At 51.6% G+C, this 13,156-nt stretch overlaps 1 protein-coding gene across 1 annotated transcript; it reads left to right on the top strand.

The window, feature by feature from the left end:
• Positions 1–8,107: 8,107 nt before the first annotated feature.
• SRARP (steroid receptor associated and regulated protein) lies at positions 8,108–10,914 on the top strand. The gene is made up of 2 exons (XM_017505225.2): positions 8,108–8,303; positions 10,141–10,914. Exons 1-2 carry the CDS (start codon positions 8,222–8,224, stop codon positions 10,566–10,568), a joined length of 510 nt encoding a protein of 169 aa, XP_017360714.2. The 5' UTR covers positions 8,108–8,221; the 3' UTR covers positions 10,569–10,914.
• The last annotated feature ends 2,242 nt before the right edge of the window (positions 10,915–13,156 follow it).

Below are 13,156 nucleotides of genomic sequence, written 5' to 3' on the forward strand. Positions count from 1 at the left end.
GGATAGAGCTTATTTCCTTTCTTAAAATACTACAACTTTATTGAGATATGATTCACATACATACAATTCATCCTTGTAGAGTGTACAGTTCAGTGGTTTTTAGTGTATTCACAGAGTTGTGCAACCATCACCACTAATTTCATAACAGTTTCATTATACCCAGAAGAAACTCCATGCTCATTAACAGACACTTCCCATTCCTTCCTCCCCTTCCAGCTCCTGACAACCTCTAATCTGCTTTATCTCCATGAATTTGCCTATTCTGGGCACTTCATATAAATGGAAGCATACGCCATATGGTCTTTTGCGACTGACTTATTTTCCTCCCCTCCCCTGCCCTCTCCCCTCCTCTCTTCTCCCCTTCCCTTCTCTGACATGATCTCACTCTGTTACCTAGGCAGGAGTACAACTGGCAGCTGGCTACCTCAGCTCACTGCAACCTCCCACTCCTGGATTCAAGCAAATCTCCTACTTCAGTCTTCCGACTAGCTGGGATTACAGGTGCATGCCTTCACAGCCAGCTAATTTTTGTATTTGTAGTAGAGATGGGTTTCACCATGTTGATCAGGCTGGTCTCGAACTCCTAACTTTAAGTGATCTACCAGCCTCAGCCTCCCAAAGTGCTGGAATTACAGGTACTGTTCCTGGCCACTTGATTTTCAAAGTTCATTGACACTGTGGCACATGTCAGTACTTCAGCATTTTTTATTGCCAAACATATTCCATTGTATGAATACACCACAGTTCATTTTTCAGCTGATAAACATTTGGGTTATTTTCACTTTCGCTATTATGAATAATACTCCAATGAACATTTGTGTAAAGGTTTTTTGGTTTTGTTTTGTTTTTGAAATAGGGTCTCACTCTGCCACCCAGGCTGGAGTGCAGTGGCGCAATCTCGGCTCACTGCCACCTCTGCCCCCTGGGTTCAAGCAGTTCTTGTGCCTCAGCCTCCTGAGTAGCTGGGACGACAGAAATGCACCAACACAGCCCAGCTAGGGTTTTGTACTTTTAGTAGAGATGGGATTTTGGCATGTTGGCCAGGCTGGTCTAGAACTCCTTACCTCAGATGATCCACTTGCCTTGGCCTCCCAAAGTGCTGGGTTGACAGGTGTGAACCACCATGCTCAGCTAGGAAATATGTTTTTACATATACAAGTTTATTTATTATTTCTTTCACTTTACCAAATAAATCATACTATACATTTTGATGTGCACCTTGCTTTTTATAGTTCATAAAATATCAAGCCATCTTTCCATATTAGCAAATAGAAATCTACATCATTCCTTTTAATAGCTGAATAGAATATTAGCTTATGACCATCACAATTTAATGAAATCCCTACTGATAAACACTTTAGCTGTTTTGTTTTTTGCTGTTAAAAATGTTGCAGGCCGGGCATGGTGGCTCATGCCTGTAATCCCAGCACTTTGGGACGCTGAGGGGAGTGGATGACTTGAGGTCAGGAGTTCGAGACCAGCCTGATCAACATGGTGAAACCACGTCTCCACTAAAAATACAAAAATTAGCCAGGCATGGTGGCGCATGCCTAGTCCCAGCTACTCGGGATGCTGAGGCAGGAGAACTGCATGAACCCAGGAGGAGGAGACTGCAGTGAGCCGAGATTGAGCCACTGCACTCCGGCCTGGGTGACAAAGCAAGACTCCATCTCAAAAAAAAAAAAATTAAAATAAACATTCATATATACAGGCACCTGCCACTACGCCAGGCTAATTTTTGTATTTTTAGTAGAGACAGGGTTTTGCCATGTTGGCCAGGCTGGTCTCAAACTCCTGACCTCAGATGATCCCCCCACTTCGGCCTCCCAAAGTACTGGGATTACAGGTGTGAGCCACCGTGCCCAGACTAACTTTTCCACTCATATACTCTGATGGAAGACAAGTGAATTCAAATTCCAGGAGACATGTGAGTATCCAGCACAAGAACTAATTTTCTTTTGAAGTCATATGGTTAATCTTAAAAACCCAGGCCAGGCACAGTGGCTCACGCTTATAATCCCAGCACTTTGGGAGGCCGAGGGGGACAGATCACTTGAGGTCAGGAGTTTGAGACCATCCTGGCCAACATGGTGAAACCCGGTCTCTATTAAAAATACAATAATTAGCCAGGTGTGGTGGCGCACATCTATAATCCCAGGTACTCGGGAGGCTGAGGCCGGATAATTACTTGAACCAAGGAGGCAGAGGTTGCAGTGAGCTGAGATCACACCACTGTACTCCAGCTGGGGCAATGCGGGGAGACTCCATCTCAAAAAGAAAAAAATATTTTTTAAAAAAATTCCTATTTTGTTGTATATCCTGTCTGTTCTTTATTAATTAATGTATTTAAAAATAATAAATTACTCAACATTAAAATTTCATTCTCACCGGGCATGGTGGCTCATACCTGTAATCCCTGCACTTTGGGAGGCCAAGGCGGGAGGATCACTTGAGGTCAGGTGTTCTAGACCAGCCTGGTCAACATGGTGAAACCGCATCTCTACTTAAAAATACAAAAATTAGCTGGGTGTGGCAGCAGGTGCCTGTAATCCCAGCTACTTGGGAAGCTGAGGCAGGAGAATCGCTTGAACCAGGGAAGCAGAGGTTACGGTGAGCCAAGATCATGCCACTGGACTCCAGCCTGGGCGACGGAGGGAGACTCTGCCTCAAAAAAAATTTTTTTTAAATCTCTTTAGGAAGATGCATCACATTTACCCCAAGGATCCACATTCTCTGCACACCTGTTTTCCCAGGGCTTGGGTACTCCAGCTGAAGGAGTGTGGTTCTGACCGGTCTCCTTCATTATAGGTGTAATCTAGTTACCAAGAATGTGACCATCAAGAGTAAAGGCGCAATTCAGTTCAACTTCGCATTTGTTCAGTCCTCAACAGATTCAAACAATGAATCAAAGAAAGGAAAGGGAGTTAGCATCAGCACCGGTGATGCCAGTGATCCAACTACTAAAGAGTTTAAAACTTTAAAAACATTCAGCGGAGGAAGGTTTGGAAAGCCTCATGGTACACTCCTCAAATCTGGCTCTTTATCAATAACATTCCTACAAAGAGACATCATGGTTTATCAGAAGACACAACCAAAATCCAGTGAGGAAGGACAGCTGTCAAAGGTTTTATTTGTCCAGGCACGGTGGCTCACCCCTGTAATCCCAGCACTTTGGGAGGCCGAGGCAGGCGGATTACCTGAGGCCAGGAGTTTGAGACCAGCCTGGCCAACATGATGAAACCCTGTCTCTACTAAAAATACAAAAATTATCTGTTTGCAGTGGCGAGCGCCTGTAATTCCAGCTACTCGGGAGTCTGAGGCAGAAGAATCGCCTGAGCCTAGGAGGTGGAGGTTTCAGGGAGCCGAGATCTTGCCACTGCACTCCAGCCTAGGCAACAGAGAGAGACTCTGTCTCAAAAAAAAAAAAAAAAAAAAAAAGGTTTATTCTCCAGGAAAAGGGTTCTCGCGGGTTGTAAGCAGCAGGCAGAAGACTTTATTGCATGTGTGGTGAGGTGATAGTGCCTAAGTTTGCACCGGGAACTGGAATCAAGAGTGACCCAACCTCCTGCTCATGTACCTTTCTCTCTGTATCTCTCTTTCCCTTTTATGTCTCTCTCCCTCCTCTTTCTCTCAGCCTCCTCTGTCTCTCTCCAGATCTCTCTCCCTCTCTCTTGATCTCACTCCTCCTCCCCATCTCTTTCTCTCTCCTTCTTCTCGACTTCTCTCTTCCTCCTCGTCTCACTCCCTGCCACTGTTGAGGCTTCTGCGGCACACCTGGGCGGGTGCACACAGGACTCCTAGGCCACCTTTGGGGATGCATGCACGGGGTTGCAAGACCTTGGCCCCCATCTCCCAGCACCCTCAAGCTCAGGGGCGTGGAGCATGGGGAGTGCCTGGGCTTTCTTGGGTGGGTGCCCCACGCTCCATGAAGCAGAAGCTGTAGGTCACCACTGGCTTGAGTGGCACACCCGCCGGGCTGCTGGCTTTCACCTTGTGATCTGCTGAGGCCAAAGCGGGGGACACCTGGCCAGGCCTGACCCTGCACCAGGGTTGGGTAGGGGTGGGTTTAGAGGTGGGGGTGGGATGCGAGTGGCCACTGCAAACCAGTCCCTGGCCAGTTTCCTGCCCTGCACCCTGCCATGCAAGGCCTCCTCTGCCACCCTTCCCCCTGCCCCCACCACCTCCACCCCTAGAAAGCCCCAGGCACAGGCTCCAGAAGTCTCCCTGGATCTAGAAACTAAGGGCAACCACCGGGCTTCAAAGCTTGGCAGTGTTACACACTGGACAGTGCTCTCAGTGACATTCTGGACAAGTTGCTGATGGACATGCCTCTTGTCATGAAATGAATTTGCATCCTGAGGAAGCCTCTTCTTCAGGGGAAGCCTCCCCAGTCACCTCTGCCTCCTCCAATGACATGAGTCCTCCCAGGTGACCTCAGCCCTCTCAGGTGATGTCCTTCAACCGTGACTCTGGCTCTCACAGGAGGTGGACTACTGCAGGGACCTGAGCCATGTCGCTGCCTTGCTCCTCCTTTATCTGCCTGAGGAGGACATGTTCTGGGCACTGGTCCAGCTGCTGGCCGGTGAGAGGCACTCCCCGTAGGGTAGGTGAACAGCTGCCCCCAGGGCCTCATGCAGCCAGACCTGGGGACAGCCACCCTGGCCAGGTGACCTAAACTTTCAGCAAAGGCACCTTCCTTGTGTTGTCAGCTTGTTTGGAGCCTTTAGGATGTCTCTGTTGAGGGTTCCACAGGAGCCCAGGCTGAATGGGGAACCCCAGATCCCAAGTCAGTTGCCTTTCACCCCTATCAGCAGACGGCATTTTCTTATCCCCATGGCCATCCTCTGTGTCCTGGAGCCACCCCCTCTGGCTCTGACTCTATGCAGCTGACTCTCTCCTCCCTGAGAGTCCTCCTGCCCTCCAGCTGGCCGGGTTCCAGCTGCCCACAGATGGGCCGATGAAGCCCTGATGGCAGTGTCTCCACACCCTGTGTCCCCTGGCCCAACCCCACTTCCAGGAGATGACCAGGAATCCCAGCACCGGCCCTTTGAGCAAGCCTCAAAGTCAGGCTTGCTCACCCTGCTCATGTACCTCTCTCTGTGTGTCTCTCTTTACTTTTATGTCTCTCTCCCTCCTCTTCCTCTCAGCCTCCTCAATCTCTCTCCCCATCTTCCTTCCTCTCTCTCTTTTTTTTTTCCATTCCCCAGAAGATTTAGAATTGACCCTTCCTCTCTCTTGATCTCACTCCCTCCTCCCCATCTCTCTTTCTCTCTCCTCCTGTTGATGCCAGGAGGCCTCCAGAGCACCTCCAGCCAGGCTCCAGGGGATAGTCCCACCCCTCCTCCCCAAGGCCAAGGCTGCATGGTGGGGTCACCAGATGGGAGGGTGGGAGGCCTTGGGGTCTGGGGGCCTCTGCAGCTGTCCAGCTCTTCCAGCTGATGGCTCCACATCTTGGAAGTGGGCTGATGTCATGATATGGGCTGGGGGCCTCCCAGGATTCCACAGTCCAAATGGTGTGAGGATCCAGGGGCCCCAAGGCCACCAGGAGCATGAAGTACCCATGTCACACCCTAAGACCATGAGGCACGTGGTGAGTTTATGGTCCTCCCAGCTCTTCCCCCAGACCCTGCATCCTGTGGGGCCAGAGGAGCCAGGGTTGGAGACCCTAGTTGGGCTGGTGAGAGGCTGAGCTCCAGTTGGGGCCTGACATGGGCATGGGGTTCTCCCTGAGTTTGGAGTTGGGTTACCTTTCCCGCCTGGAGGAGACAGAGGCACAGGGGCCGGCTCCCGCGGAACAGGTCTAGGCCGTGTGTCCAGCAGGAGTGCGGCAAGGGGAAGGTGTAAGGAGCCTGGACACCACCCAGTGTTCTGCACGTGGGGAAGGGTCTTCAGAGGGCCCTAGGAGAGGGAGGTTTTTAGGGCAGTCCAGAGGGACCTGAGCACCTCGGTTCCTCCCATCAGGACAAGGAAGGGCTATGCGTTCAGGGTTCCTCATTAGGTCAGCTTCTTTGGAGCCTGACGGAGGGGGTAAGAGGCACAGGCAGACCCCGGCTCAGGGACACTCCTTGCCCTACAGTGCCCTGCTCCCCCAGCCCAGGGATCCAGCTCACCCCCACCCCACAGGAGACATAGGTAGATTCCTGCAGCACACACACTCAAAACCCTCCGCCCAAGAGGGGTCATCCCATGGCAGAGGCTGGGGCTCAGGCGCAGCCTCATGGGCAGACTGGGCCAGGACCCACTTAGGAGGGCTCAGGGAAGACTCCAGCCCTGGAGAAGCTCCTCTCCAGAAGCCATATCCCCACTGAAATGAGTGCCTGCCATAAGGAGCTGCAAGACCTTGTCTGACCCAGCCTCCTGGAGGGGTCTGATGACTCTCATGGGAAGGGTCACTGACTCTGGGGGACTGCAGCCCCAATGGGCCCAGCTTGAACCACCAGCCCCCAGCCTAGAAGGGCCAGGTCCTCCCATGCCTGCTGTCCCCACAGATCTCTCTCGGGCTCACCCTGAGGCTTTGGGACATGTACTTGCTAGAAGGGGAACAGGTGTTGATGCCAATGGCACACGCCGCCTTTAAGGTTCAGAGGAGTAAGTCCACGTGTGCCCTGTGGGGCCTGGGGAGCACTGGGGTCAGACCCCGACTGTGGCAGCTTCCTCTCACTGTCCACATGATCCTCTGCTCTGGCTCAGAGAGAGGCCTGGCTGGGTGGGCTGGGCAGGGCACAGTGACATATCCCCCACTTCGGGGCCCATCCCCCACATGACCCAGATGAAAGTCAGGAGTGTGGTGAGCACTTCCCTGCCCAGGCTGCCCCCCAGCCACAGCCTCTGGTGCCCATCTGGATGCCTGGGGTGGCCACAAAAGGATCCTGCACCACCCAGTGGGAGATGGCAATGGGATATGGGTTCTGACCCCTCCCAGGGAACTCTCCCGGCCTGATGCCCACCCTTTCCCTAGAGTGCCTCATGAAGATGTCCAGGTCTGGCCCATGGGCACGTTTTCAGGACCAGTTCTCCCATACCTGGGCCCTGGATGACAATGCAGTTCTCAGGAACTCTGTGGTCTCTATAAGGAAACAAGGAAGCGTTGGGACCTCCTGAGTCACCCTCTGGGCAGTCAGTAGTGGCGGACTGCCTGGACCCCCGACCCTACTACATGGGCCTTTTGCTTGGACCTTTTCTTCCCCTTCTTCCTCCTGGACTCTAAGAAAGCACAGTAGGCCCACAGGACCCACAGTTTGGGTCCTCGGGACGGGCACTCAGTGGGTGTGTGCTGGACACGCTGTTCAGGCAAGAGGGGGATGTGGGCAAGATGCCTCCAACAAACCCCCTCCCACTTTCCAGAGACAGAGGTTGCAGTGAGCTGAGATCACACCACCGCACTCCAACCTGGGCAACAGAGCAAGACTCCATCTCAAATAATAATAATAATAAAATAAAAATAAAGTGCACTTCCAGCTGGGCGCGGTGGCTCACGCCTGTAATCCTAGCACTTTGGGAGGCTAAGGCGGGCAGATCACCTGAGGTCAGGAGTTCGAGACCAGCCTGACCAACACGGATAAACCCCGTCTGTACTAAAAATACAAAATTAGTCATGTGTGGTGGCACATGCCTGTAATACCAGCTACCTGGGAAGCTGAGGCAGGAGAATCGCTTAAACCTGGGAGGTGGAGATTGCTGTGAGCCGAGATAGTGCCATTGCACTCCAGCCTGGGCAACAAGAGCAAAACTTTGTCTCAAAATAAATAAATAAATAAATAAAAGTGCACTTCTTTTTCAGTAAACACAGTTGACTGATTTCAGGGACATGTGAAGTAAGTAATATTACATATAGTTTCTAGAAAGGGGGAAAAATCAAACTAGTGGAACCACTGGATAATGACTGAGTTTGGGAAACTGAGGCTGGATGAGACGGTTCCAGAGGCCTATCCCAAATCAGGAAGCAGCTGCCCTTGGTAGAAATAGTGTCTGTTTCGTCTGTCCTGTAGGAGGCCTGCCTCCCACTGACCCAACAATAATCCTGTTGACATAACCCTGTTGATCAAAGCGACTCCCTGACTGCTCTGGGCCAGTTCCTTTGGCTCCTGGTGGAATGCACTCAGAGAATCCAGATCCGGTCAGTATAAAAGGTCTGGTCCCGCAGTGGGGGAGCCACATCCTGGAAGAGTGGCCGAGGACAGCTCCCCTCCTGCCAGAGATAGGCAGGCGCCGAGGTAGCGGCATGGCCCCGTCAGAAGACCCCAGGGACTGGAGAGCCAGCCTGAAAGGCACCATCCGTGAGACGAGCCTGGAGACCAGCTCTGGTAAGAGGTGGCAAAGCTACCCCATCCCCACAGAAAGACCAGCTGGGGGCTGGGCGCAGTGCCTCATGCTTGTAATCCCAGCACTTTAGGAGGCTGAGGCGGGCAGATCATGAGGTCAGGAGTTTGAGACCAGCCTGGCCATCATAGTGAAACCCTGTCTCTACTAGAAATACAAAAAATTAGCTGGGTCGTGTAGCAGGCACGTATAATCACAGCTACTTGGGAGGCTGAGGCAGGAGAATTGCTTGAACCCGGTTAGCGGAGTTTGCAATGAGCCGAGATCGCGCCACTGCACTCCAGCCTGGGCCACAGTGCAAGACTCCATCTCAAAAAAAAAAAAGAAAGACCAGCTGGGGGCGGGGGTTTGATGGCAGACATGCTACCTCCCTCGGGTTGCCGGAATTCTCAAGCCAAGGGCGGGCTTCTTTTATTTCCTGTGTTAGCCAATCTGCTAGAATGTAAGCTTCCTTCTGAATCCATGCTGTGGTTCCCAGCACGTAGCTAAAAGAATGGAGGTGTGTGTTATTTTGGGTAACTCAAAAAGTTACCTTTTTAAGAGCACAGGCTTTGCATTCAGATACGCTTGCTCAGATACCTGCTTCATTGATAAATCTATTGGCTAGTTTATCCATCCCTGTACCCTGTGCTGGGCTCTGGGCGGGGGTTTGCCAGGGCAGATGCCACCAGGCACTGATGGGATTCTCTGAGGCTGTGGATAAGATTGTGTGGGGAGGGGAAGAGTATCATGATGCTCCCTGAGACCCACCAGCGCTTGTGCAAGCTGGGCCTCAGTTTCCTCACCTGGAAAGATGGCCAGGGCCTTTCTCTCTTGGGTCAAAGACTGTGCTATTCATAATATGATCCATGGACCAGCAGAATTGGCATCTCCTGGGGGGGCTTGCAAGAAATGCAAATCTCGGGCTCCACCCCAGCCCCACTGCACTAGACTCTGCATTTTTTTTTTTTTTTTGAGACGGAGTTTTGCTCTTGTTACCCAGGCTGGAGTGCAATGGCGCGATCTCGGCTCACCACAACCTCCGTCTCTTGGGTTCAGGCAATTCTCCTGCCTCAGCCTCCTGAGTAGCTGGGATTACAGGCACGCGCCACCATGCCCAGCTAATTTTTTGTAGTTTTAGTAGAGACGGGATTTCACCGTGTTGACCAGGATGGTCTCGATCTCTTGACCTCGTGATCCACCCACCTCGGCCTCCCAAAGTGCTGGGATCACAGGCGTGAGCCACCGTGCCCGGCCTTAGACTCTGCATTTTAACAAGCTCCCCAGGCAGCTCACGGGAACAGCAAAGTTGAGAGGCACTAACATGTTGGACTCTGTGCTCCTGGAAGGTAGATGGATGGATGGTGAGTGGAAACTTGAACTCAGGTCTCTCTGATGCTGAAATCCAGAAGTTTAAACCCTGACTGTCCTCTTCTGTTTGTGTATCAACCAACTCAGTTAAACCCTATAGAATGAATGAACAAATGAATTAATGAAACCATGTCCTGGTCGGGTACCGTGGCTCACGCCTGTAATCCCAGTACTGATTGGGCTGAGGCAGGAGGATTTCTTGAGTCCAGGAGTTTGAGACCAGCCTGGGCAGCATAGGGAAACCTCATCTCTATTAAAAAAAATTAAAATTCACTGGGCATGGTGGCATGAACCTGTAGTCCCAGCTACTTAGGGGGCTGAGACGGGAGGATTGCTTGAGCGCCCTGAGGCTGAGGCTGCAGTGAGCCACGATCCTGCTCACTGGGCGACAGAGCGAGACCCTGTCTCAGGGGGCAAAAAAAGTCCCTTGCTTATGCTAACACAAACCTTTGGTCTTTTCCTCACTTCTAGGTGGGAAGTTGGCCAGGCATCAGAAGACTGTCCCCACAGCTCACCTGACTTTCATTATTGACTGTGCCCACGGGAAGCAGCTCTCCCTGGCAGCAACCCCATCACCACCCCAAGCCCCCAGTCCCAATCGAGGGCTTGTCTCCCCACCAATGAAGACCTACATCGTGTTCTGTGGGGAAAACTGGCCCCATCTGACTCGGGTGACCCCCACGGGTGGGGGATGCCTTGCCCAGGCCAGGGCCACCCTCCCACCCTGCAGAGGGACTACGGCCTCAGCTTCCTTCCCGGTCAGTCCTCTCTGTCCCCAGGAGGTTCCCGAGGCTAAGGGGAGACACTTGAAGGCTATGCCTGTGAGGTCTTCAACTTGGGGAACAGTCAAGGACTCGCTGAAAGCCCTCTCCTCTTGTGTCTGTGGGCAGGCCGATTAGCTGGAAGGGCCAGGCTCCTATGCCCAGAGGCTGCAGTTCCCAAGGCCTGGCCCTGCCTCCCCAGCTAAACAGGAGTCTTTCATGCCTGAACCAAGGAAAGATCATTAGATCTGATAAGGGACCTCTGAAACAGCCATCAAGTGGCAGAGACAGGATAAGGCACCTGCATATGAAGAGACTCACTCATTCATACAGCAAATATTACTGGAGGACCTTCTATGTGCCAGGCCCTGCTAAGTGCTGGGGAGATACCATGGTTTTCTTGGAGCTGGTATTTTTGGGGTGGAGGGAATCCACCCCAAATAAATAAAGTAACCAAATAAATAAAGAAGATGATTTTGAACAGTGATGTATGCTGGGCAGGAACTGAAACAAGATGCTAGATGGAGGGTGATGGGGGCGAAGAGCTTTCCCGATACAGTGCTTGGGAAGGGCCTCTCTGCATAGGTAACAATTAGAGTGTGATGTGAAAGATGAGAAGGAGCCAGCGCTGAGAAAATCCACCCTCCCCAGGGCCACCTGTAGTCATCTTACCCCAGGGCAGGCCAGAGTGGGTGGTCAGCATGCCCCAGCGTGACGGGCTTGCCGCCACCTTAGCTGAGAGGCAAGTGTGTAGGTCACTGCAAAGGCATGGGACAGCACACAGGGAGATTCAAGGGCATGCCAGTGGGGGCTGGGAGGCTCAGGGAAATTGACTCCAGGAGACTCCATCCCAGAAGGCAGTCCAGGTGGGTACTGGGGATCTGAGATGGCAAATAAGGGGAACTGGTTTCTCAAAAGGGAGGGAGGTGCTCAGAAATAGAGTATCATACTTGAACTAATGAAAATAAGAGATATTTATTGAGCATCTACTGCATACCAGGCCCAAGGTGCCCTCTAGGGATTAAAAAAAAAAGGTAGCTGGAGGAGGTTCACTCCCCCCAAGGCAACCGTGTTCCCTGAGCAGGAGGTGGGGTTACTGATGTGGCTTTGAGGGTGTGTGTAAGTCTAAGAGAGGCACAGTGCTGTGTGAAACCCTAAATCAACCCATTTAAGGAAGTCAGTTTCAAGGCTCCCAGATAAAAATCAGAGTTTTCATTTATTTATTTTAGAGACAGGATCTCACTCTATCACCCAGGCTGGAGTGCAGTGGAACAATCACAGCTCACTGCAGCCTCAAACTCCTGGGATCAAGTGATCCTCCTGCCCTCAGGCTCCCAAGTAGCTGAGATTATAGGTGCACCACTACACCCAGCTTAACTTCTTTGAGTTTTAGTAGACAGGAAATCTCACTGTTCTGCCCAGGCTGATCTTGAACTCCTTGCCTCAAGCTATCCTCCTGCCTCGCCTTCCCAAAGTGCTCAGAGTACAGGTGTGAGCCACTGTACCCGGTCATTAATTTATTCAATGACTGTTTTACTAGGTTCCTACAAATACCAGCCACTAACATTTAACATGTATCGATCATTTACTCTGTGTCAGATAAATGACATGGGCACTATATTTGTGACCATTTTATAGGTTAGAGAGCTGAGGCACAGAGAGGTCGAAGAATGCATTCAAGGTTCCATAGACTGGTACTGTTGAGATTAGCACTCAGGCAAGTCTGGTGTTCATATTCTTGCTCATAACTGTAAGGTACATATCCTCCTGGCAGCGTCTCTTCCAGACAGAGACCCACAGAGAATAAATGTAACTCTGTCCTCAAGGAACTCACAGCCAGGTGGAGGAAGCCAGAAAGAAAGCAGACAATTGGCTGGGGGTGGTGACTCATGGCTGTAATCCCAGCACTTTGGGAGTCCGGGGCGGGCAGATCACCTGAGGTCGGAAGTTTGAGACCAGCCTGACCAACATGGAGAAAGCCTGTCTCTACTAAAAATACAAATTTACCCAGGCATCGTGGTGCACGCCTGTAATCCCAGTTACTAGGGAGGCTGAGACAGGAAAATCGCTTGAATCCAGGAGGTGGGGGTTGTGGTGAGCTGAGATCATGCCATTGCACTCCAGCCTGGGCAACAAGAGTGAAAATCAATCTCAAAAAGAAAGAAAGAAAGAAAGAAAAAAAGCAGATAATTGCCATAGCTTCTGAGAAGTGCAGCAGTGAGGGCAAAACAGAGTGAGGCTGGAGGGCACCCAGCCCACTCTGGAGAGAGGAGATCAGGGAGGGCTTCCTGCAGGAAGTGATGCCTAAAGTGAGATCTGACCAGTGACTAAGCTATACAAAAGGGTGGGGTGGGGGAGCAAGTGGGGAGTGCTCTGGGCAGAAGGACCTGTCATTCAGTCCGGCTAGGGTAATCATCATTCATTCATTTACTCACCAAGTATTTATTGGGCACCCACTGAATGCCAGGCTCTAGGCTAGACCATGCGATGGAGCAATGAATAAGACAATGAGGCCCAGCCACGAAAGAGCTTATCCTCTAGTTGGGGGAGACAGGCAATGCACACACACACAACTAACAGATCAGAAAAGTGGCAGGAGGTCAGGCACGCGGGTTATGCCTGTAATCCCAGCACTTTGGGAGGCTGAGACAGCAGTGCAGGGAAAGGATCACCCGAGGTCAGGAGTTTGAGACCAGCCTGGCCAACTTGGTGAAACCCCATCTCTA

The sequence above is a fragment of the Cebus imitator genome, unplaced genomic scaffold (genome assembly GCF_001604975.1).
Source record: "Cebus imitator isolate Cc_AM_T3 unplaced genomic scaffold, Cebus_imitator-1.0 Scaffold15, whole genome shotgun sequence".
Lineage (NCBI taxonomy): Eukaryota > Metazoa > Chordata > Mammalia > Primates > Cebidae > Cebus > Cebus imitator.